General features: G+C 40.2%; 1 protein-coding gene across 1 annotated transcript in view; it reads left to right on the top strand.

Annotated features, from left to right (window-relative positions):
- The window catches only part of LOC108670295 (protein trachealess), a 29,587-nt gene extending 3,138 nt beyond the window's left edge, over positions 1 to 26,449 (top strand). Inside the window, exons 2-13 of the mRNA XM_018157756.2 lie at positions 5,829 to 5,870; positions 9,101 to 9,188; positions 9,476 to 9,623; positions 15,391 to 15,554; positions 20,161 to 20,404; positions 21,501 to 21,622; positions 22,182 to 22,387; positions 22,847 to 22,953; positions 23,649 to 23,796; positions 24,115 to 24,230; positions 24,441 to 24,877; positions 25,016 to 26,449. Coding sequence (XP_018013245.2) covers positions 5,829 to 5,870; positions 9,101 to 9,188; positions 9,476 to 9,623; positions 15,391 to 15,554; positions 20,161 to 20,404; positions 21,501 to 21,622; positions 22,182 to 22,387; positions 22,847 to 22,953; positions 23,649 to 23,796; positions 24,115 to 24,230; positions 24,441 to 24,877; positions 25,016 to 25,741 — 2,548 coding nt within the window. The 3' untranslated portion in view covers positions 25,742 to 26,449. The remainder of the gene's footprint in view (positions 1 to 5,828; positions 5,871 to 9,100; positions 9,189 to 9,475; positions 9,624 to 15,390; positions 15,555 to 20,160; positions 20,405 to 21,500; positions 21,623 to 22,181; positions 22,388 to 22,846; positions 22,954 to 23,648; positions 23,797 to 24,114; positions 24,231 to 24,440; positions 24,878 to 25,015) is intronic.
- Positions 26,450 to 27,481: the final 1,032 nt, after the last annotated feature.

Here is a 27,481-nt window from a genome sequence, read left to right on the forward strand (position 1 = left end):
GTCACTGCAGTTGGCACATGTCACTGCAGTTGTTATGTCACTGTAGCGTCTACATGTCACTGCAGTTGGCACATGTCACTGCAGTTGTTATGTCACTGTAGCGTCTACATGTCACTGCAGTTGGCACATGTCACTGCAGTTGTTATGTCACTGTAGCGTCTACATGTCACTGCAGTTGGCTCATGGCACTGTTATTGACATATGTCACTGCCATTGATATAATCACTGTAGTTGGCTTTTGTCATTGCAGTTGTAATTTGTCGATCACAGCAGTTTGCATATGTCTCTTCAGTTGACATATTACTTGCTGTAATTGATATGTCACTGCAAGTGACATATGTCACCATGGCACTACAGTTGTCACTTATGCATGTCACTCAAGTTAGTAGCTGCAGTTTGCATCATTCGCTGCAGGTGCAATTTGCCAGTAAATATTACATCTGTCACAGTATTTACAATTGCCAGTTCAACATGCAATTGTCACTGCAGCTCATGCAACCTTGTCCGCTCGTACAATTTTGAGGTCTCGTATATATTCGTCTCGTATATATATTATATATTTATATATATAATAATGACATTATTATTATATATTGAGGTCTCGTATAAATATTATACAAATGAAAGAATCGCTGTACCTTACACTGGTTTTCAATTTAATTGTTATAGAAAAACTAGATTTTGAAGCAGATATTTTAATGAGTCATCATATAGTTATTAAAACGTTTCACCGTCGAGAAATCATACTATTGCCGTGAAATTTGTCGGTCTACAATTTTGTTGCGATAAAAAAACTTGTATAGGAAACAGATGCATTTTTTATTCTCAATACATTGACCGACATTTACGCCATTATCTAAGCGCTTCATCAATTTTGAAACAGAGCATGAAGGAATTTTACAACAAAACTAATGTAATGTACATCCAACTTCTGAAATTCATGAAATTCTGCCAAATTCTGAAATGTACATCCAAATTCTGAAGTTCTGAAATGGTTTACATGTGAAGGCATAAAGAAATTTCTCTATAAAATACACTCCCGCGACCGGCAACTGCGGAGCAAAAATGGGTCCGCGCCCCCCATGTGCGCAAGCCTCCCCTCTTCCCCCGCATTCCTTCGCCCCCCCATGCGCTGGGTCGCACCTCCCTCCACGGATCCTAACCCTGCCAGGGTTCCAGTTGCTAGTCTGCTCACGTTGAGACCAGGAACGTGATGTGCCGCGGTCACGTCCACATACACGGGCACCGCCACTCTATTTCTACGGGACACACACGCGTGCCTTTTTTTTAAGTGAGCGTCAAAAGTGTGCCCCAAAGAATCAAATTTTCAAGTCTTCTGTTCGGAGCGATAGTTTTGATTGCCACGTTGCTGGTTTGCGTGACAGTTTAATTAGTTAGTTAATTGATGGCTGTTATATACGTGACTGTGGAGTGACAGTAACGTGTTATAGTGACGGCAATTAAGTGACATGTGTGGTAACGGCTTTCTCCTCAGCGGTCAATTGTCTGCTAAGAACTTTCGTAATTATATTACGAACACGAATCGCGGATAGACACGATTTTGTAAATTTGTGTGACAGTCCTAGCTGGAGGTTTACAGATATCAATGGTCGTCAAAATCCCTTTAATGAACAGCTGGTGTGTGATGGACAACAGGACAATATTTTTTACAAGCATTTCGAGGCCTTATAATAAAATAGGATTAAAATATGAGGTCTGTTTCCTTTAGTCATGCACTCGATTGCTTCAATTAATGTTTTGAACCTCATTAAATAAAATTAGTTCGAAACAATTGAGTGGAGTCGTTGCATTTGTGTATAGTCAAGGCACTTGTGTGTATTGTATGTGTGAAGCAGAACCTGTATAAAAAGCTACACAGATGCCGCGTCTGAATGGACAGTCTCGGGCGCTAATCTTGTAGCACGTGGCCGCTCTACTGTGATTCATTCACACGTTGTTTGTATTCATTCACACCGCCACACAATGACGGTCTTCTGTCTGTGTTCTGTGTAGCTTGTATGGGCTGAGTCACCATGCAAGAACGGTATCTTTATCAGGTTGTCTGCATGGCAGTGGCTAACAAATAGCTGGTCATTATTATTTGATTTCTGTTTTTATAGCAAGATATCTGACAATTCTGCGTATGAACATGAAAAGCATAGCGGTCAGCGGAAAAATGTGATTATATCTTATTTCAGTAATCATTTTAATCAAAATACTTCAGTCCTAGTCAATGCACTTTCAAATTCATTATATACCTAAAATTCTCATAAAATGTATTTTTTATAAAAAACGAGATTATTGTGAATATTCTCAGTTTAAAAATCTTAGTTTCATTCTCGGAAGCCTGCTAACGATCCGTCAACCGGTTTCGGTGACCAGAGATACTCGCAATTGGGCTCATTCATGTATCACGTATAGTAGCACGTGTGTGGATCACGCGTGCTTGAGTATCACGTATGCAGGTCACGTTTTATAAGTGTCACGTTCCAGTTTTATTTCTCAATTCGATGAGACGCACGGACTTCGCTTGCTTCATGTACGCAAAACTCGCTATCTGCGGACTGCTGCTGAAAGCCGCTGTATAAGGAAATCGTTAATATTTTTGAAAATAATTTTACGTTGTTGAAGATCGTCTTACACAAAAATCAGTAAAAATAATATCCATTTGTTAAACCGACAATAGTGCTCGATCAAAGTAATAGCACATCACTGCACATGAACCTTTCGTAAAGGAACGAATTTCGAATATTTCCGCAATAATACAACATACCACGTAACTGAGAAAAATGAAGTGACTTAGTTCACATAGCGATCGCACTTGTTGCTATTGTTCTAATCCGGAATAAAGGCGTATCGTTGCTATATACGGGCAGAAAGTGTCATCTATATGGGCAAGATGACAATTTTTTTTACTATTGTTCTAACCCAGAAGAAAGGTGTATCGTTGCTACGTTCAGAAAATGTCATCTATTTGGGCAAGATGAAAATTTTTTTTAGGTGATGCTTGCTTCATACCAGATGTGATGAATAAAATTTACTTGATATTTCCTCTGATTAAACAATTTTGGCTTCAGTGCCGTCAATAATATTTTTTAACTTTGTTTTAATAAAGCCCAAATATTTCCGCTTGAAGGTGATTAAACTTCTTAGGGAGAACTATAGAAACAGCTTATTATTTCTGTTTGTGCCATTCAAATTAATCAACAGGGAAGAAATAACACTCTGTGTTGAGGGACTCCTCTGAATATTGTGTTGAATTTGTGTCGCAGCCGCAGAAAATAATCGACCAATCATCGATGGCCGATGGTCGGCCACCTGAATGTTCCGATAAAAAATCTACGACTCATTACTAGCATGGGTCTGACGTTGTGGTGAAACTTGCTGGACAAGATTTGGGCTGACGGTTTAAAATCATTCCTCGGCGATAACCAACGACGATAACAGACTATACTAATGTGTAAATAGTGAAAGGATTCTTGATATGGTGGTCTTGGAGAATGAATTCAGCTGCTACGACTTGATATGCAATTAGTGAACTTACCCTCGTGACGTCATCTGCACTTGCCAGTTTACGAAACTTTAATTGTGAACGAAAGATTAGCTGAGCATCAGACGTCACCATCCCGCCATGTCTGACTGGTATTCCGCCACGGCGGCGGCGGCGGCGGCGGGGTGTCGGGAGCAGCTGCCGCCGCTGTCGGGCTTCCAGTCCGCCGCCGTGCTGGGCTACGTACCAAGCACGTACCCGCTGTCTGGCACGTCAGGACCGTTCACATCGCTGCACGGGCACGAGACGTGCCCTAACATGTACCAACACGCCGCTGCGTACTCTCATGGACACGTGCACGCTGCGCACGTCGCTGCGTACTCCCTGCAGCGCCAGCATAACTTCGGGTACGTCCGAGCCATGATATCCACGTATATCGATATTATATGCGTATATATATGCGCTATATTATTATACAGTGCGTATTAATATCGAACCCATAAATATAATCGTATAATCGACACACATATCTACGTATATTAAATTTTATTATAATTTGCGTATTAACGTCGGGGCCATTCTATCGACGTATATCGATATTATATAAATACGTATTAAATGTATAAATGTATTAAATGTATAGTATTGTGCTGAAATGGTGATCTGTTGCCGCTATAAGAAGGATTTAGTTTTCATTCAGCGATTAATTACTACAGAGGTATAGCCGATTTTCAGAGTATAATATTTATAGGCTGACCAATGGGAAATAATTGCAATTTATTAGAGCAAATAAAATTATAAATTAGAAGAAATTGGAAAACTAATTTTTTTAATATTAAAAAATAAATGAGAAATTCATTATATATCTTTATCAGGAACTTGGCATTTCGTTAACAGTTTCGTTAACAGTTTATTCTAGCACAATTAAAGTACTAAATATTACCAAAATCAAGGTATTTTATCAAAGTCTTTTTAGTTTAAATTATCATTCAAATTTGCTGATTAAACACGTGAACGACAGATTGAATTTCGGTCAGGTATGTAATATTGTGAAGAACATGTAGCTGTCGGAGGTCACACCTGCGACAGTTTTATATACGCGTCGGTAATTATTCGTTTCAAATCATGTATAAAATCAATTCACAATCCAATATCCAAATCCAATATCTTATGAGTAATCTTAATTATGTTTGATAAAGCTAGAATTATGTTTTAGATAAAATATTTGATAAATCTAGAAGTGTGTGCTTTGTAATGAACATTGTGAGAACAAATATATATTTCAGGTAAGACCATGACTCAGCAGAGATCGGAGGCGGTCCAGTTTTATTCAGTATTTCCCACGCAATTAATTGCAATGTGGAGAGCTGTGATCGCCCCAAGTGCTGGCGCCGTGACTGCCTCGACTCGTCGTCATCGTAACCTAATTTGCTGAGATTTTGCGTGACCGCAAATTAGGAAATCATGAGAACTTTTCCCGGGTTGACAGTGAGAAAAAAACAATACTAGAAATTAAGCTCAAAAATCGAGATGAGAGAAATGAATTAAAATAAATCATAAAGAATTTTTCCCGAGTTGACAGTGAGAAAAAAACACTACTAGAAATTAAGCTCAAAAATCGAGATGAGAGAAATGAATGAAAAAAATTAGACCTAATAATCGAGTTCAGAAATAATGATTAACAATTGAAATAAGAATTATATCGGGATGACCAACTAAGAAATATAAAACTTCAGTACCCAAAAACAGTTTATAAAGAGGTTTCTTATCATCTTCAAAGGGGCTTCTTCCTATATCATCTTCCAATATAACGACTTCGAATATAACGTCCTTCTATATAACCCCTTCCTATAACATCTAGCATTGAGTATATAAGATGTGGAAGTTTGCACCGGCAATGCAAACCTATGCGATAAAATTGACGCAACTTTGCAAAGACTGCAATGAGTTGAACGATGTCTATTGGATTAAATTAAATACGCGTTGTTCTCGCACTAATTTGGTGTTGAAATATAGACGTTAAATTGCATTTGCCAGACTTTGAATTAATGAGTTGGTAGAACTGGCACTTCGCGTGCATGGTAATGAAAGTCATGCTGCATATCTTAACACGTTCTTTCTACTTTTAAAAATTACTGACGAATTCATAAAGTTTATAATAATGAACTTAATAATATTGATTAAGTTTGAGAATGCTTACTTATAATTTATAAATCAGTCGAAACTGGAAAAGACCTCTCACAAATTTAAATTTCCAGTTGACCTAGAATCCGGTGAGTTTTTAAAAGGCAATGTGTTGATTTCGTGAAATTAATGCAATATTTTTTATTTATTTCAGTTTTGGCATGGAGCAGCAATGGCGTCAAGGCCCTGATGGCGGGTTAGTAAAATTATTAAAAATTATGTTTCGCAAATTAACTTTAAATTTAATATTTCATGCAAGGTAGGAACATAAGTTTTGCTACGCAGGCATCTTTCGTCAGAAAATTTATGTTTTACGCATAACATTTGACAATAATAGTTTTTCTGTGTAAATGAGTTTATGATTCAAAATAATTCATGAGTTTTTAAACATTTTGTGCATTTTATACCGACGATTATTCCTAAATTTATTAATTTTCATTCTTCCTACAAATAATGATTTCTGTAAAGCAATATTTGCCCGCAAAAATGGCAGCGGCCATCGCGACAAAAATGGTTCGTTCGTCGCGTATCCGTTCCGGAATTCCAGAGGATCTAGTGAGCGGAAACTGTCAAGTACTGTGACTAATTGTAGAAGATGGGACCTAAACAAGCTATTTCTTACACCATACCACACCACACCACACCACACCACACAACACCGACACCACACCTGTGAACCTAGCATTAAATCACATGACGCTCTCTTTTGCACGCCATGCGGTGACAGCGATATATTGCTTACTCCAAATTCTCCGTATGGCTTTGCTCTATAATTCTATATACATGGCTGCTGGTTTTTAACCGTTAAATGGCTGCCTAGTTCCCGTATTTGGCTGAATACTTTTCAGTTTATAGAATTGGATAACATTGCAATGTATTTTTCGATTAGTGAATATTAGTTCTCCAATAAAATGAAGGACCAAAGGCCAAATGCTTGACTGGTTTCTCACAAAAAACGCCCATACTGACTCACAAATTTCTATCTCAGCAATGATCGCGTCATGATTGCACATCCATAATATTTATAATATAACTGCATCGATGCATGGAGATTACACTCAACCTTGTTGCTTACGATTAATTTCTAACGAATACGGTATAACCGAATGCGAATAGCCTCATATAAATACGCACTTAAAAATTAGATTTATTTGCGAAAAAAATGTATAAATTGTTTTCAAAAGAAACAGGCCGCTGTATGTAGGACCACGACCGACGTGTAGCCCGCTGGTATATCCCATAAGGCTGAGGCCGCGACGTTTAGCCCGCTGGTATAACCTATAAGGCAGAGGCCGCGGCGTGTAACCCGCTGGTATATCCTATAAGGCTGAGGCCGGGACGTTTAGCCCGCTGGTATATCATATAAGGCTGAGGCCGCGGCGTGTAGCCCGCTGGTATAACCTATAAGGCAGAGGCCGCGGCGTGTAGCCCACTGGTATATCCTATAAGGCAGAGGCCGCGGCGTGTAGCCCGCTGGTATAACCTATAAGGCAGAGGCCGCGACGTGTAGCCCGCTGGTATAACCTATAAGGCAGAGGCCGCGGCGTGTAGCCCGCTGGTATAAGCTATAGGGCTGAGGCCGCGACGTGTAGCCCACTGGTATATCCTATAAGGCTGAGGCCACATGCAAAATACCCGCAAAAAAGTCCCGCGCCTCTTGCATGGCGCGCAAAAAGTGTCCTAGGATGACGGGTAATCGAACACAAGAACGTGACTTTAGTGAGCACCTGGCGTGCGACGGCCTTCCTTTCATACGAGCCCCGACACTGCTAGGCTAATTTTCCTGAACGCATGGCCCCCTTATGCAAAAAATGTGTGTGGGAATATATCGTTCGAATTATCGTAATAAGCTTTAGTAATCATTATATTTAAATTATAAGTATTTTTTTTAATTTACAACGTTGGAACTTTATTCATAATATCATATCAATGTCCTAACTGAGAAGTGCCGGCAAAGTTATTGGAAAATAGAATTCACAATTAACATGATTTGCACTAAGAACTTGGACTGATGTCATTAGTAAGTCAAAAGCGTTTCTATCTTTTCACTCTAATCATTTTTTCTGACAAAGTTAGTTGACTTATTATTGGTTTCATTGAAAAATATATTGGCTAATATGCGTCTGTGATGCCATCACCTCAATGTTTAGTTAATGACATAATTAATATATTCGATGTAGGATGGAGTAGATAGTTTATACGGAATAATTTTTGTGACACACTCTACAGTATATTGTAGAAACTGCTTTCCAACGCCGAAAAATCTCAAATTTATCAGTATCAGTATAAGTCAGCAAACACTGTGCAAGGTTCTCAGTATATCGGCTCAAATGGATTGTCATGGCATTAAGAATGCATTAAACCGGCAGGCGCCATTCATTTTCTCATTGAAGATTAGATCTAGCACTGAATTTCCGCGTTCAAGACGTGGCTGGAAAAGCTTCATTTGTTTGGCCAGGCGACAGTCAATCAGAAAGCACCACGTGGCTGCAAGACGGGCTATTTATCTACAGGTCGTCACTGCAGTTCCTTGGCACTCTCTGCCACAGAGCTTTGAGGAACATTCTATGGTGGAGAGAAACTTACTCTGAGATTCACTCACAGCATACTGACTATAATATTTATAATAGGAATAGGATAGCTATAAGAGAAAATTATAGATATTGGGAAGAAATGATTGTTACTAGGAGAAATGACATAGTTACTAGAGGAATACGATAGTTTTTATGCAACTGCAATTGTTATTATAAAAATACGATAGTTACAAAGGAAATACTTTAGTTAGTTCACAAAAATTAATGCAAAGTATAAATGGACAAAATGGAATATTGGGTAAGCATTTTTCATAACTCGCAAAAAACTCGTCTACGTGTTCATTATTTGCGAATTTGTTTAGGAAATTTGTACGGAAAATTTGTAAAAAAAATTGTACAGGAAATTTGCTCGAAACATTAATTTTTGGTAAATGATGAAAGATAATTTTTCGATATATGAACGATCCTTTGATTGATTGACTATCGGTAAAATAGATATGTTACGATCCAGATTCAAGCAATTATTGTTATAAACCCAAAATAGCAAATCATGAACTCCGACAAATCCGATACAAGAAAGAAATCTTCAAATTTTAGACCAGATAGTTAATACTAATCAATTTCAGATTAGTTTCATTGAGACTTTTAAAAGAGTTGAGTATGATTTTCTGAAGCTAACAAAGAAGCTCACATTTTTTTCGGTGAATTCATCATCATGACGTACAAAAATTTGCTTTAAATTTGCCGCTCAGTTTATAAACGAATTCAGCCTAATATTATAGACAAATAGGAATTTATACACCAACATATTTCAATAATACATAATAATGACATAATTTGTACAAATAATTTAGAATATAATTTATGTGTTAAAAAATTTTTAATCGAACAGCGTGATGGAGATGCGTAAGGAAAAGAGCAGAGACGCTGCGCGCAGTCGCCGAGGCAAAGAGAACCAAGAGTTCTACGAACTGGCCAAGGTGAGAACTACTGCACTTACTGCTACTGTTACTGCACTTACTGCTACTGTTACTGCACTTACTGCTACTGTTACTGCACTTACTGCTACTATCATTGCATTTACTGCTAATTTCATGTTGGGTATTCACTGCAGTATATCAAATGACCACATATCTCCGCGTACATCTTGTGGCCTCATGTCCTCCACTGACCACATATCCTCATGTTACAGTCCACATGTTGTGGCCACATGTCCTCCAATAACCACGTATGCTCATGTTACAGTCTGCATGTTGTCCTCCAACAGATGCTACCGCTGCCACCGGCCATCACGACACAGCTGGACAAAGCGTCCATCATCCGCCTGACCATCAGTTACCTCAAGCTCAGGGAGTTCACCCGCAGTGGCGACCCATCGTGGAGCAGCAGCAACTCCTACCACAAGAACATCAAAGGTGGGTGATTATCACCTAGTACCTCCTCCCATGTACCCATCAGCACCCACAGGTGAGTGCCACTACACCCCAGTACCTATCCATATGCAGTACCTATCCCCAGCACCTCCATCAGCACTCACAGGTGAGTGCGATTACTCCCCAATACCTCCCCCCTGCAGTACCTATAACCAGAACTCAGAGAGGGGTGTGAGTCAACTCAGCAACTTGAATAACGTCTATTGATGTTCATTTCAAGATAAATAGATATTACTTTTTTCCTAAAAGGTTGACATATATTCCTACTCATTCGTGGCTACGAAAACCTTCGTTGTAATTGACGGACGCAAGCGAGGCTTAACTATTTTTTAGCGACGCAAGCGCATCTCCGACTCTACAGCTTCATGATGCACAGGAATTCAAAGAACATTATTGGTTTATGACGCGTTCCTTGGAGGATTTTTCCAGTTTCCCTGGAAGCGTGAGATGATCGGTGCAAGGTCCCATTGAGTAGCTTCTTATTTCACGCGTGATTCGCTAAGGTAGGAAGCGTGGCAGCGACACAAGGCCTACAAAGCCTATGCACTTCCCGGCCTGGCAAGAGATTCACGCGACTCATTGCCCAGGCTGAGTAGGCAGTTTGTTGCTGTTCAGCTTCAAAAACATGGTGCAGTTTGAGCCCAATTGGCAGATCTCGGTACGGCTAAAGGAGCTAATTTAGAACATTTTTTTTTGCACCCAGTTGATCTGGGTGCAAGAACCAGTTCAATTGGGCAGATATGGCTGGAACAATATCACAATTGCGCTAATGTTTACAATTAAAGCATATATGCTCCGGCTGATCGTGCGTGATTTATTCCTTACGAGCAGTCTTCTGTTATTCAAGGAGTAGCTTAGTGGTTGCGAGTAAACGAGTTTTTGGTGTAGATTGTTAGTGTTTAATCAACGAATGGCAGGTATACGCGTGGGCTATAATATATACATTTTAAAAACGAATGAACTAAAAAAAGTTGTATATTTATATTTAATGAACGAAACTTTTAATTCGTCTTACAAAAATAGTTTTTAGTATCGCCAGTAAGTTTCGGATAATCTAAAAAATTTAGAGGACATTTTGGATGTGTATTTCAATGAAATTTTAATGACTGAATACAAATTACTCGTAATTTCTTATTTAGTCCCGTTTTTAAACGACATAATTCTGTTATCAAGGAGTGACAATTTCTGCTCGGTAAAACAACATAAACTTGAGACGATGATTCCCAATCGATAAGAGTATACCGAAGAAGGCCTCGAACAATAAAACATACAACCTGACTTGAAAAAAATAATTTTGAACATTTTACTTCTGTCCTTTTCTGCTGAAAAAATAACAATTTTGCCTGGTTAACCGTTGCTCGGCTTTGATAGAGACGCTGTTACCAGCGTAAAAATTAAGCGGGAAAATGTCCCGAAACTCAAGGGCAACCTAAAAATTTGGGTAACAGTTACTAGGCTTAATAATAATAGAGGAGGTGCACAATAATATTGAATGATCACAATTTATTTTTTTTGAAATAATAAATATTTTTTATTGATTATGTTGTGATGAGCGAGCGAAAAATTTCAGCAGCGCGATCGTCGTGCGGACGGACGCGCGCGCCGATGATCAGCTTCTGATGAGAAAATTTAGAGCGGATTTGTAGCGGATTATTAGGCTCGTGGTTGATGGTGGTGGTGGTGGTGGTGGTGGAGGTGGTGGTGGTGGTTGAGGTGGTGGTGGTTGAGGTGGTGGTGGTTGAGGTGGTGGCCACGAGCCTCGAATTTTGAATTTCAATAGCGAAGATTTTCTTTACATATAGAAATACGGTCAAAAGTCAACATTAGTCACACTCAAACATGAAGACTAAAGTTTGTTATTACAAGCAGTTTCCAGTTATGGTCAACATAGATGGCCAACCATGTGCCACCTATGAGCCACCGATATGTCTGCGCTACACTCAAATTAATAAGTGAGACTTTGTCTAAATAGCGATTTACTTCTTGCCCTGTCGTGAGTTATCCAGACTTATTCAACTGAAAAAGAGCGTATCAATGCCACGTGCAGAAACCGCGTCACTATTTGAACAATATTACACATTAATTCCCCTGAGAGTAAGGCGGGTGTCGACAACGCCTTAACTTTGATGGGCCGACAAGAAACTGCGCCACTCAAACGAGTGTCTGGCGCATCGATTGATTGGATCAGTCAATTGATTGGCAGAGTTTACGCTACACGGGAGGCTGTGGTGAGGCTAATGAAGAGGCTAACGCCTACTCAGCCTCGGCTGCAAGCTCAGTAGCTGCCAAACTTAGGCTTTAACTTCAACTCGTGTCGCGTGTTCTACAGTTTGAAATCTTAGAACTTACACTGAATTTATCAGTTTATTTACGTCTAGAAAAATGAAAACTACGGTTAGATTATAAAAATGCTTTCGTCGAAGTGTTCGTCGTAATTTGGTCTTGCCTTAATTTTTCAAAAAGTAGAGGGTAGTTTTATCTATATGATAGTAGCTGCATAGTATTTGGAAGCAAACCTTGAATTCTAAGACAGGAACAACTTTTTGTCAAATTATAAAACGGTGACTTCTGTTGGTACAATGTGCTCTGAATTCAGAAAAAATCATTGTTTTCTTACTTAACACTTTGCTATCAAGAAAGTATAAATTAGCCGAACTGAAGTTCCGATGACGGATTTCATTGTCGAGATGTGCGGAAGCAGTCAGTGTAAGGCGTTTATTTAACACTAGTGCAATGTTACGGGCATGATTAGTTAGCAGGAAAACTTTGGAGAGAAATGTATTTATTGAGTCACACGTCGAGACCGGCGCTCGTACAAGCAGTCAAAAGGAGCAAAAAAAGGTCCCTGATGCAAGCGGGACTGGGGTAAGGTAACTTGCCTTGGTGAGGCATTGACGTCCAACTAACCGAGATGATTGAGTTAACCTCCCAATTACTGCAGGGGAGACTAAAATAATGTTCGGAATTACCGACAATTGTGCAAGACCTTTGGAGAGCAGGGATACAAATTAACCCAAGGGAGGGAGAAAAGGAAGCAGTCGTGTTTCGTTCTGATCAATCTTTAGCGTTCACGGGATGCGGTCACGTACAAGTATGTTGAAAATTCAGCGAGGTTGACTTTCTAAGTTTTATTGTCTGAACACGATCGTTAAAAATGTGGAAAAAGGTGCAGGTGTTAATGGAAAACGAATTGTCTTCTCCATTCAAACATACTTAGCAAAACTTGAAGCAGTTATAAAACATAACAAATAGAAATTTAATAAGTTTATTCTGTTGCTCAAACTAGTGGTGAAATGTGTTTATTATCATTTTCGAATATTATCATTTTACTCCAGGCGAGCTTTAACGCCGATAAATTTTTCAATGCTTTGCTTGAGTACAAAGTGAAGCATTATGGGAATTTTACGGTTAACTTGTCCCACAAAGAGTACCTTCTGTTGCGGGAGTTTCCCCCTCTGGTGCACATGATAATGCAAGGGAGTGATACCAGAAATGTGGCAGTTATGCAAAGCAGGACAACTGCAATTGAGGCAATAAGAGCGACACAAAATATTTGCCGCGCTGCTTCTGGAGTCTGGGTCTCCGTAATTCATGTCTCAATAGCACATGGCGTTTTCTTCATGGTCACTTAGTCGTCGGCGTCTCTTTAGAAGAATTGGAATCCCTGACGAGGGCTTACGTTTGCCGCACGCTTCTTGAGTCTTCGATTAGAAGTGGCTACCTTAATCCTGCCAGTTAAAAGGTGATTTACATTCTTGAGCAAAATTTATCGTCTTCATGCATGCTTTCCCTGGACAGAGATGCCGACGATTGAGTCGAGAATCCGGACATGATTTCCCGGCAGCAAGAGATCATAATCATTTGCCTTCAGTATCTCTGTGGCAATCACTGCGGCAGTTGAGCGGGGCCGAGTTAACGTTGCTAATTCTGGTGGTACGGCTGTAATCTTTTTGAGTTGTGAGGATCCCTTAAATCATAGACACTGAGATCCTGTGGGAGCAATTGCGGTACTCGGGATCCGGAGAAGAAGAATAGGGATGACGGTGAGAGGACCAGTGTCGGGTAGGAGAAGGCATTGCCTCCTACTGCCTGCAGTGATGTAGGGTGCATTCCTTCGATGGGGAATAGGAAACAAGTAAATAAGAAAGAGCGATTTCCATGCCTCCGTATCCGTAGCTGTTAATAGGAAATATGAGCAAGTGCTGGCCATTTGAATCAGATGTGTGGATTGCATGGCAGCGAACAATTCAAAGCAATTAATTGAAGTACCCAAATAACAAGATAAAAAAGAAGGCACAAGCCTTCCAATGGTCGGCAAAAAAATGCCGATAGAAAATATCACAATTATGTTCACAAAGCTTAAAGAAGTGTCAGGATATTTACTGTTTCTCATTTGCTATACAGAGAATAAGAGCTGATGGCAAGAAGCGTTCAATGAAACGAAGGAAATTTTGGATGACTAAAATATCGTTTCATGCTAAGTATTTAATTTTGCACCTTAGTTGAAATGAAAAGCCTCATTAAATTAACCATAAGATAGCAAAATCAGAATCTGTCGACACAAAGTCGGATCGCAAATTTAAATGAAGATGCACTGCTGAAACCTGGAAAGAACTGATTGCATGATGCTAAGGAACTCCAGTGATTTTTTACCCAATTAAAATCTTCCGACATGAGGTAAATGAGATTTCTCTTGTGGAGTTGAACTTGTGTATGTACAATTGTATACAAGCTTGATGTATTTGTAATAACCATAATAGGCTTGTAAACGAGGCTTGTGTACCTAATCCATTATCTTGAACAGTTTTAGGAAGCTGATGAATGGCCTACGGCCTTAGTACGGCTATGACTTGCTGTAAATCGGCCTTGGTACGGCTATGGCCTCTGATAAATCGGCCTTGCCACGGCTCCAGTTTCATGTAAGGGAGCCTGACGTATATTGCAGAGCAGTAATGAGTGGAGCAAAGCCTCCATCATCATCAGGGTGATGAAGAATCAGGAGTTCGTCACACAAGTCATATCGCTTCCTAATGCTTGTGTTTATCTCGTCTGATCCATGGCGGGTGACATTAATCTGAGGGCGCAATAACCAGCGAGGTTAGGAGCCTCTTTAATATCTCTTTTAGTTAATGAAGGCGCTTAGCCTTGATGACCTGGGGCCGCCATGCCGACCCTATTGCCTCTGCAACTTCTTGCTGTGGTAGAACTCACAGATATGTCGGCCTCTTTGGAAATTATTGGGTTGTTCAAGAGTGACAGGGCTGTCCTAGCTTATTGGACTATCCTAGAAAAGTAGAAATGTCCAGGAGTTTGCAAATTTCGGATTAAGCTGTAGTTGAATAGACCAGCCGAATAACGGATAGTTATGCAGCAAGTATCTTCGAATGGAAGCCTCAAAATTTTATATATATGGTTTAAGCAAGTTTGAAAAAAAGTAAAAAAATAGCATGTATCATGTTTCCCACTGTGATAATCTCAACTCGTCACATGATGCACAAAGCACAAACCATACCAATTAGTCCGTTACATAATCACTCCAGTTCGTATCACACCACATAATTATCACCACACGATATTTTCATGTATTCCACTGCACAAATCTCACGACGATGCGCAACATAAACATAACCATAACACACAACAACACATAACAACATAAACATAACCATAATATCTCCATACATGAGATTACCATCGCCACACCGCTTTGCAAATCTGACGCCGTGGCTCTTTTCGTTGCGCTGGGCAGGACTTCGCGGCAGGAATCAGGGATGCTCACCGGAGGATATCTTCGAGGTGCACCAAGGATCCCACGTCCTGCAGTCCTTGGATGGTTTCGCCTTCACGCTCGCAGCCGACGGCAGGTTCCTGTACATCTCCGAGACTGTGTCCATCTACCTGGGCCTGTCACAAGTGAGTCATGAGTGTTAATAGTGAGTCAAAAGTGCCACAAGTGAGTGGAGCGTGTCACAAGTGACTTGAGCGTGTTACTAGTGGGTCAAAAGTGCCACAAGTGAGTGGAGCGTGTCACATGTGAGTTAAGCGTGTCATTAGTGCCACAAGTGAGTTGAGCGTGTCACAAGTAAGTCAAGCGTGTTACTAGTGGGTCAAAAGGGTCACAAGTGAGTGGAGCGTGTTACATGTGAGTTAAGTGTGTCGCAAGTGAGTCAAGCTTGTTAAAAATGAGCCAAGCTAGTCATAAGTGAGTCAAGTGTACCAGAAATGAGTTAAGCGTGTCACAAGCTAGTTAAGCGTGTTACAAATGAGTCAAGTGTGTCGCAAGTGACTCAAGCGTGTCTCAAGTGAGTCTAGTGTGTCACCAGTATGTCAAACGTCTCACAAGTAAGTCAAGTGTGTGAGCGCCTCTAAAAGATTTTAATTCACATGGTTTCCTAACTATTTAATTAAGATTATTACACATTGTCACTCCTGAATTAATTGTGCTACTCGTGAGTTATTGACGGCGCACGGAGGTCATTAGTGCCACATAGGTGAGTGAATTGAAGCACCAGTGAGTCTTACTGTTAATATAAAGTGTTTTTACGGGAATTTTGACGTATTCATAATAATATCTTGCCTAGTTTAGCTGACAATTTACTTAATCGTCCCAGCCATGTTTATTTTAAGTGCATTATATCTGCATAAGATTTACAGACGGTACACTGTACTTATACGGCACAATATTTACTGTCGGCATTAACCGTATTTACTTCATTAAGTTTTCCTGTATATAATTGATAATTAATCGCAAATGTTTGCATGCTGCAATGGTGTCAATGCTTATTTTTTTCAGTGAAGCATTTGTATGTTCTTTGGAATGACGAAAAGAAACGCATTTGATTTTTGTGATGTCTGCCTTTTGTTCTCTTCTGTTCATGATAGCATCGTTTCCTAAATTGCATTTATTTTATCCTTCTTCCCTAATTTGCTACGTATAATGCTTCAGTATTTTTAATATCTTCCGTTTTATTAAAAAATTTATTCTGCTTTATTTTCCCCTTCGCTTTAAATCTTAAATTTGGTCTTTATCGAGCCTTGTATAGGCTCGTTGGCCCAATTTTCCACCAGTTTGATATTTGCTTTTCTTTCATCTACTGCATCCTGATCCCTCTCTCTAACCCTCTTCCCTCTCTCTTCGCTTTCTTTTACCCTCTCTCAGACCCTCTTCTTTCTATCCTCCTCTCTTCCCTCTCTTTTACTTTCTCTCTAGTGCTTCTTCCCCTCTTCTCTCTCTTTCACCCTCTCTTTCTCCAACCCTCTTCACTCTCTCTTCCCCTCTTCCCTATCAATTACTTTCTCTCAGGCCCTCTTTCTGTTTCCCCTTTTTTACCCTCTCTCAGACCCTCTTCCCTTCCTCTTCCCCTCTTTCCTCTATTTCACCCTCTTTCCTCTTTGTTTCTTCTTTCTTACCTTATTCCATCTCTTTTCCCACATTTCATCTCTCTTCCCTCTCGCTAATCTCCTCTCTTTCTCTTTTCTCTCCCTCTTTTCCTCTTCCTTCCTTCTTCCCTCTTCTTCACCGCTATGCCCTGCCATGCGTCGGTATTGAGCGCGCGCCGCTGCGTCATACGTGACTGGCATAACACAGCCTCCGCTGCACCGACTACTGCCTCTACACCTCCACTCTCTCCTGCTACTGCCTCTACACCTCCACTCTCTCTCCAACTACTGCCTCTACACCTCCACTCTCTCCTGCTACTGCCTCTACACCTCCACTCTCTCCTACTACTGCCTCTACACCTCCACTCTCTCCAACTACTGCCTCTACACCTCGAATTTCTCCAACTACTGCCTCTACACCTCCACTCTCTCCAACTACTGCCTCTACACCTGCACTCTCTCCAACTACTGCCTCTACACCTCCACTCTCTCCAACTACTACCTCTACACCTCCACTCTCTCCAACTACTGCCTCTACACCTCCACTCTCTCCAACTACTACCTCTACACCTCCACTCTCTCCAACTACTGCCTCTACACCTCGAATTTCTCCAACTACTGCCTCTACACCTTCACTCTCTCCAAATACTGCCTCTACACATCCACTCTCTCCAAATACTGCCTCTACACCTCCACTCTCTTCACCGACTCTTTTTCTTCGCATTCCTTCTGGTTTCTCGCTTCAAACTTTCACTCCTTTTCCCTCCTCTTAGAATTTTTACATTTTTTATCGTCTCGTTCCTTCAACTAGTTGTCCCTTCTGAGTCGCTTTTTCAGCTCCACTCTAATCTCTACTCTATTTCTGTGTCAAATGTTCGATATATGCCATACCCGCGAAAAAATTTATTTACGAAAATTTCTTAAGCAAACATTCATAGTACTCATCCGGTTGCTCAACAAGAAATAAACAATTAATATATTGTCGCATCGACGTTCAGAAACGTCTACTTTAAGCAATAAAAGAGAGTTATTGAGTGCACTTACTTAACTCTGGAAAATGAAAAAAATAACTTTCAACAAAAAAATGAAAAAATGCAAGCTAAAGAGAATGGGCAGGCCAAAGGCAGGAGATGTGGTTGCTAGATGTCCATGTCCAGCAGAGTTCCTTCAGAGTGCGTGATTTATCGCTTATATATAACCAAAATACGTTTAATAATAGTCCAAAAGTTTATGTTTTAGATCAAAGTGATATGTGCTGACTAAAATATGCAATTATGGATATTTTTCGTCTGATTTTTGACAAAGTTCACCGCTATCGAGTTTATAATTGTAACGTTCATAATAACTCAATGTACGGCACAGACAAACCGAAAGCTGCGTAATATTGATATCATAAATTGAGAAGTTTGTTTGTATTCTCAGAAAATATCAAGTAAGTTTATTTTAAATAGAAAAGGTAAAAAATGTAGAGTTGCGAGCGTATACTCGCTTGTGATTGAATTAAAAATATTCACTGCTCGCTCTGCCATTGCGTTGCTTGTAATCGAATTAAAAATATTCGCTGCTCGCTTGCCATTGCGAAAATAAAAATCCTATTCGCTTTATTGGTGGCTGATCGTCAGCCATTGACTTGCCACTGGAACCAAAAATTTCAATAAGTTCTTTGAGAGACGGCGGCATGTCTGGCGGATGTAGCAGAAGGGCTACTAGGGACCCTTGCAATGTCCTGATTATGGCTGATCAGATTTAAGGTTACAGCGGCACAAGTCTGGGCCTCGCACGCCTTCCCGTGTCCATAACACTTCGGCAGACCGTCATAGATTGCTGAAGCTTTCTCGTCGCAATTCCAGATGATTCGCAACAACCCGAAACGACGACTTGCTTTACCATTTATATTGATTTGCCGGGTCCCTCGCAGACTCGATGCCTTGAGGGGAGGTTTTGGTTATGTAATCGCGATAAGTATGGAATAAGGTGGGTAGAAATGAAACGAATACATGAGATTTATTTAAAATTGAGTAAAAAAACTTATAATAATAAATGAATTGCAGCAAAAACTTTGTTATATATTTGAATACACATTACTGCCAGTGGCAGAGAGGGTAGGAATCAATACAAAGTGATCGTGAACTTACGCACTTTAAATTTACACGTGAAGCTTGTACAAATTTATTAATACAAAGCGCAAAGTTTTTACTTCTGGAAATAAAATAATTTGACTTGGATTTTTAATGCGACATTCCTCCCCATCCCCGTGGTCTGGGAATGAATCGTAGATAACATTTTCACCAACTCCCTATGGTACGACTGGCGCGTCCGTGTCTGAGGGTCTGCTGCTTGTGAGCAAGTTTGTGCTCAGATTACCTCATCAGCGAAGTTTAAGGAAGGAAAACTAAGCTCATTTAATTAGTAAAGAAGGGGCCTCGTGCGTCTCGACGAGCAATTCGAAGGAAACCTCTTCACAATTCCTGAGGCAAACGAAAGGCGATTAAGGAACGCTTATTGCTTAAAATCAATCAACGGGAATGTTGGAAAGACAAGAATGGGCCTAAAAATTATGCTTTAACTATGAAACGGGTTCGTTAGTGTTTGATGTATCATTTGGTGTTGGACAAGAGTGTGTGGCAGGTACGCGTTTAGCAAGTGTTTGATATACCACACCTGTTCGTAACCACCAGGTTGAGATGGCGTGTTCGTGTGTGTTCGATGTATCACTTGGTGTTATACAAGCGTGTGTGCTAGCCACGCGTTTCACAAGTGTCTGATATACCACCAGCTGTTCGTGACCACCAGATTGAGATGGCGAGTCCGTTAGTGTTTGATGTATCACTTTATGTGTTTGACAAGCGTGTGTGGTAGCCTCGCGTTCCGCAAGTGTTTGATATACCACCACCTGTTCGTAACCACCTGGTTGAGATGGCGTGTACTTAAGTGTTCGATGTATCACTTGGTGTTAGACAAGCGTGTGTGGTAGCCTCGCGTTCCACAAGTGTCTGATATACCACCACCTGTTCGTAACCACCAGGTTGAGATGGCGTGTTCGTAAGTGTTCGATGTAAAATTGGTGTTAGACAAGCGTGTGTGGTAGCCTCGCGTTCCACAAGTGTCTGATATACCACCACCTGTTCGTGACCACCAGGTTGAGATGGCGGGTTCCTCAGTGTTCGAGTACATCCACTCCGACGATCACGTGGAGCTGGCCGAGCAGCTTGGCCTGACTCTCACGAGCTCGTCGCCGACTTCGTCTGTTGCATCCTCTGCTGCCGCGTCGCTCGTTAATGCGTCATTGACAGCCTCGTCGTCGCCTTCGTCACTCACGAGTGACGATGGGTGTGCTGGTAGCGGTGGTAACAGTCAAACTGGTGGGACGATGAACCCTGACGGTAAGAAAAAAAGTGAGTATTGTTAATTAATCCACTAAACTGGTTGAGGTGAGGAGAAATGATCGATTAATGACATGGTTGAAGTAATGTACATTGCGGGCAGTTAACAATGTAACCACGTAACATGCAACTGGGTTGGAGTTGTACTGTGTTACAGGATGAGGGTTGTTAATTACTAATAACAGGTTTCAAGATACAATTAACATGTGTACCTGTTAAGAACTTGCAACACGCTGCAGTAACAGTTTTTAATGAACAGCAATGAGGGAACTTGAGGCCGTGGTAAAATGTTAACATATGACTTTGATAAAATTTCTAACAATTTGTAACATGAACCAGTGAATGATATAACTCATAACAAGTTTTAACATGTAACATTGAGGAATTTCAGCATGTGGTAGCGTGGAGGTCTGATACAAAACTGCTGTAACCTCTCAAGCAGCAGCGTGTCTTGTAATGTCACACTTCTCATCACCTAAAGAATCTTATTGCTTATTGTGTCTCATTATCTATCGTGTCTCATTACATCTTGTGTCACATAATAACTTGTGTCAAAAAATCTTTTCATCGAGACAAGTAACAATGCACGGGCATGGGCAAGCATACCGTCACGTTAAAACTAATGCTGTGTGTAAATAAATGCATAATTCTGCGAGTTGCGAAGCAAGCAAGAATTTAATGGTATTATACTAAAGTTTTCGTTGGCATGACAAATGAATGAGGTTGTTTACTAACGCGCATTTTCAAATAAATTCATGGTCATTATTGAAAATATCCTATTACTAACTGGAACTAACTATTTAGGAAGTGCTGTGCATTATGCAGAGAAATTAACGAAAAAATGTTCGCCGACTAAATGAATCCATATTATTTTGATTCTGAGATACCAATGAATGATGGCACAATATGCTGAACTAAGTTTTATTGAAACAAATTAAGCGAAAAATTCATTATGTCAATGTATTTACTTACAGATCTCTTGACTTTGTGATCATAATTGACTCGGACTTGACATTACTCATAAAGGTATCTGAATAAAATATATTTATCGGATGGGATTAATTGTAAGTTTGCTTGGTCCCTACGGAAACGACAGTATGCATGCCGATGTCGCTGTCGTCGAGCTCAAGATACCGCGGCTACGACCGAGCCTTCTGCATCCGCATGAAGTCCACACTCACCAAGCGGGGCTGTCACTTCAAGAGCTCCGGGTACAGGGTGAGTGATGGCTACCTTTATTTGTGTGCCACTGTTGCGTATAACAAGCGAGGCTGCCACTTCAAGAGCTCCGGGTACAGGGTGAGTGATGGCTACCCTTATTTGCGTGCCACTGTTGCGTATGACAAGCGAGGCTGCCACTTCAAGAGCTCCGGGTACAGGGTGAGTGATGGCTACCCTTATTTGTGTGCCACTGTTGCGTATAACAAGTGGGATAGGGTGAGGGCCGCCATCTTTTAATTCAATAGAACTATTCTTTCGCCTATTGCCTAATTCGGTGCTTAGTTCTTGTGATTATTATCATTGATGCATAAGGGGAGGTCCAAGACGATTTTTTGAAAGGTATCTAGGGTTCTCCTGAGCTTCCTGTTGTTTGTATAAATAGGCAAATAATAACTAAATACTTCTCGTCTAAAGCTGTTTCCTGAAATGCGTTTCGTTCGTTGGAAAAATAAAAGATCTATTTTTTTGACACCTGTCGAGTGTCCGGCGGTGTGAAAACTAACCCACAGGTCTAATTTTAATGGGTGTTAACATGAAGGCTCGTGCTATGTTTTAGGTGGTTCTGGTCCTGGGCCATCTTCGACCCAAAGCACAGTTCCATTCCCACCACCAAAACGAGCAAAAGAATCCCCCCAACCTCATGGGGCTGGTGGCCCTGGCCATCGCTCTTCCCTCACCTTCCGTCAACGAGATGAAGCTCGAGCCCGACATGTTCGTGTCCAGGATCAACATGGACTTCAGACTCGCACACTGTGAAGCAAAGTTAGTCTTTCATGAACTGATATTGATGAAAATTTTGATCTTTTCTCCTTATTATTAAGCATAATAGTGATGCTCTATGCAAGTTTGGCCCAATGAAATCTACGTTGTTATTTTGCGGTTTCTTCAAAGAGCTTTTATTCTAAATTATATTTTAGCTGTTATATGTTTTACGTATGGAATAGCTGAAAATTAAGATAATCCTCGTTTGTAATTCTCATGATTACCGCATTTTCTTGCTGAAGATTTGTATTATTCATATTGATCTTATCGTCCATCCCCCTACCTACAAATCTTTTATATAAATCCTTATATTTAATGATCTCAAGATAAATTTGGTCTATAAAAATCTTTTTGCTTGTGAAAATTATAAAGGTTCCGTTTTTTTTGAACAAAAATATTACTCATGGATTGAACTCTTACCATCGCTAACAATGGCCTCGTACTGCCTGCCCTCTGCAGAGTGTCAGACTTGTTGCACTACACCCCCGAAGAGCTGCTGGGAAGGTCCTTGTATGCGTTATGTCACGCCCAGGACGTGGAGAACCTCAGGAAGACTCATACTGACCGTGAGTATAGTCCTGTGTACCACACAAACCTAGGTTGTATAGTAGTGAGACCCACACTGACCGTGAGTATAGTCCTGTGTACCACACAAACCTAGGTTGTATAGTAGTGAGACCCACACTGACCGTGAGTATAGTCTTGTGTACCACACGAACCCATGTTGGATAATTAGGAAGACCCGCACTGACCGTGAGTGAAGTCCTGTAAACTCCACAAATTTTGATTGGTTTATCATGGCGACAGCACTCATCGTGGGTATAGTCGTGTGTACTACACAAATTTTGGTTGTCTTGTTCTATGAGGTGTCAGTTACTATATAGCCTACTAAGCGCCAGTTACTTACAATTCACCGCGATAAAGACTAAATCACTAAGTTTTATGTTAGAAAACATTAAACATGCATTGCACAGTAGCACGAAAATAGTAAACAAAAATTCAGGAGTCAAGTTAACGCAACAACTAGAATTTAGTATTTACTAACTAAGAATTTTTGACACAATACCACCACACGGGTTTTATTGTCAACAAGATTCGAGTTTATCACCTACAGAAAGTATGAAACCTTTCTCCATATACATGTATTGATATAAGAAAACTCATCTTTGATAGATTTTAATCGGGTTAAGTGAAAGAAAATTTATTTGTTTTAATGCTAAATTGTTGGCGCTGATGTTTTTTTCTCTATTTGTTAACGCAGTTATGAAGAAAGGTCAGGTGATGTCTCCGTACTACCGCATTCTGAACAGAACAGGAGGTTGGGTGTGGGTACAGACGTGCGCTACAGTAATATGCAACAGCAAAAGCAGCGACGAACAGAACATCATTTGTGTGAACTATGTCCTCAGGTATGATATTATTATATTTATAGACTAAATAAAATAATCTGCTGGCATTTGTTACTTGTTTACGTAAGAATATATTTTCGTAACGGCGTCTTGTAAATTACAGGCCTGTAAACTGCATTATTTTTCATTCGCGAAAATTATTCTTTTCTCATTATTCCGCTTGAGCATTTCTAAGCTTGCATCTGCCAGTGCCCCATACATTGAATTTTATAAAGGATAAATCAGTTGCTGGAATCACAAGACTTACATAAGATACCAAAGTTATCCGCAATACAAGATATCAAGGTTACGAATAACAAGATAGTATTTGGCTCTTAGCGGCTCGGTCGACAACAGCGTCATCTTAGACGAGCACCAGATGACGCCTAGCGTGGCACACGTCAAGTCTGACGTCACCAACGACTTCGGACGCCAACATAGTCCGAGTAGATCAGGTAATATACTTCACACGTGAAATATGAACAAAAAATGAGCGCCTAATGTCAATTATTTAGTGGAGTTTTCAAGCAACTAATTTTCCTAATAATATTTGAGAATTTATGGAAATGCATCTTAATTAATGGTGTTTTTGAATATATTGGTATTGCTGTGTCTTAGAATGTTGAATTTTTATTAAAATATTCTGATTTTCTCTGGACATCAAGGTTCCAACACACCAACCCCTCAACGCACGAACTCTCCATCACTGAAGCCACTTACCCCGTCCATGTCGGTTGGTTGCGATTCTCTAACCCCACCTCTCATCGACCACCATAACCACCACCATCGCCAGAATGGTTCCCTACATGGGGTCACGAAGGATCTGGTACACGAAGCCGTTCTGGAGAGCCGCATGCACAACCCACATGATACACACCTTCAGGAGAGCCACCATCATGACATTAGGTCATCTTCCCAGATGGATCATGATCAACAGGTCATGATGAGCGACACTCATCTTAGCCATGGAGGTCCCCTCACGCCCCACAATGACACCCATATTCCCCACGTAGCTCCACTTACTCCACAACTCACACCAGTCAGTAGAATCGGAGGTCTAACGCCCATCGTCTCCGCGGAAGGCGAAACGATCAAGACTGAGGTATGCTTCTATTCTTTGTCCTGTCGTACACAATTTAAAAATGATCAATATTTGTGAAATTAATTAAACATTTGGCATTTCTCCTGTATTTGGTATTTCCAATGTGTTTCTAAGGAGGAATCTCATTTATTCCTACAGACTGGATCCATCTTGACGCCTCTTACGGTGCCCGAACACTTGGACGACATCATGCACTCTCAGAAACTATCCCCCATCACGCCGCAGTCCCACATGCATTACACCAGCTTACCCAGCCACACTCAACTATCTCCAGCCGCCATAAATCGTTTTTCTCCGATCTCAAATACACAAATATCACCAAATCATCAATATCCAACCATGGAGAAAGTTCCTCAGCATGATTCAGAAGGTTCAGTGCGTCATCTTGAGGCAGCCATGACCAGACATTTACCTCAAGATGGAATGATGGATTCGGGTGGAGTTGGAGTAGGGGTGACCACTTCGCTGGGTGGGTTGTCAGAAGGCTTCCACACAATCCAGTGGGCAGGTGGACAAGAGAACCACTCATCATCAACGATCCTTCGTCAGCTCTGCTCTACCAAACGTGAAAGCGTCATAAAAACCTCAAGAGATCCACAGGAAATCATCGTGAATCCAAATTCAGCTCACTGCACGGCACCAACCATCATCACCTCATTACCGACGACAACATCGTCCGGCCTCATGTCTGTTCCTTCTGGGTATCCTGGCTACCAGATAAGTCCTCCATCCAGTGTTTCCCCTGACAGACTGAAGACTATGACATGTGAACCTTACACTGACTTGTACAATTCAAATATCTACCCTAGTGCTCACGTGTCGTCTAAAAACCCTTATGATCCAGTTCGATGGTATCAAACTTAACATAACCTCAGTAGAACTCGCATAGACTTCTTCAATGTAAACTATCTTTTGTAAGTTTGACAATTTCTGATCTATATTATTTGATTGCACTTATTTTTGTTGTTAAATAAGATTATTTCATATATCTTGGCTCGCCCGAAGTAACTTTATGTAGGAATGTTAACGGGGTATTATCACCTAATTGGTAATTATTCCATGCTATGTAATTAAGGGTTAAAAATGAAAGCAAATAGCACCGTCTTATAAGAACAAAAAATCTGATAGTCGTTCTATTGTGTTCATTGATTTATAAAGTTATTTAGTCTAAGAGATTCCTGTTTAGTTCTTTAAAGTTTATGATGTCTTATAAGTGATAGCGTTAAAATTGCATGATAGGAAAAATTACCCGCTACGTGCATGTTTCGTGATTTAACAAACGAAGTTATTATATCGTATGCATACCGTGAACATGCTGTGAACATGCTACTTTGTGAACATGTTGTGAACAGGCCAGGGTCAATATTCCGGGAATATGTCATGGATATGCCGTGAACATGCTGCAAACATTCTGTGAAAATGACATGAATATATTGTGAACATGCTGCGAACATTCTGTGAATATGACATGAATATATCGTGAACATGCTGCGGACATTCTGTGAATATGACATGAATATGTCGTGAACATGTTGTGAACATGTTGTGAACATGTTGCGAACATGTTGCGAACATGTTGTGAACATGTTGTGAACATGTTGCGAACATGTTGCGAACATGTTGTGAACATGTTGTGAACATGCCATGAATATGCGGTAAACATGTGAATATGCAGTGAACATGGTGTAAACATGCCGTAAACATGCGGTGAACATGTCGTGAATATGTTGTGAACATGTTGTGAACATGTGAACATGTTGTAAACACGTTGTGAACATGTGAACATTCTGTCAACATACCATGAATATTCTGTAAACTTGCTGTGGACAAGCCATGAAAATGTCATGAAAACGTCAGGAACATGCTTTTATAACATGTGAATATGCTGTTAACATGTTGTGAAAAGTAAGTTATACGTCATGAACATGACAGGATCATGTCATGAATTTCATGAACGTATCATGAACATGCTCGTTACATGTCTTGGACAGGACGTAAGCATGCCTTCAACATTCCACCATGCATGCCTTCTACCCAACATACGTCAGTTGATCGCACCTAATAATTCACTACATCAAATCGCTAAAAAATTCGAGGCATATGACAGAAAAAGACCCTAAAGAGAACGAAGAAAACATCCTGTCTTAATATTTATAATATTTTTATGATATTTGTATTATCCAAGCAAATACAAATTTGATTTTTGTTTAGTTTGAGTTTCTTATCACACCTGTAAATTGTGAACAATGTATTTGTAATAGCATTTATGCATGTAAATATCTCGCCTCCTCAGCATGGAGCTTCCATCACTTTTAATATATGCAATTAATATATTCGTCATGAATGTGAATGGCGTTCGTGAGGTCAAAAGTGAATGAATGATGACTTAGAAGATCTGCCTAGTGAATGAAGCGTTATTATCTTCTGAACTATTACTCTCAGAGTCGCTTTAAATAACGTAAAGGCAACCAGGGGTGATTTTGCAGGGACTTGAACGCGTGAAAAATTCTGTATAAATTTGTAACTAAGATTGTTATTTATGCGTTATATAGTGATAATAATGAAACCTCTTCATATTAAAATAAAATTATACCTCTTCTTGAT

The sequence above is a fragment of the Hyalella azteca genome, unplaced genomic scaffold, assembly GCF_000764305.2.
Source record: "Hyalella azteca isolate HAZT.00-mixed unplaced genomic scaffold, Hazt_2.0.2 contig13120, whole genome shotgun sequence".
Taxonomy (NCBI): Eukaryota; Metazoa; Arthropoda; class Malacostraca; order Amphipoda; family Hyalellidae; genus Hyalella; species Hyalella azteca.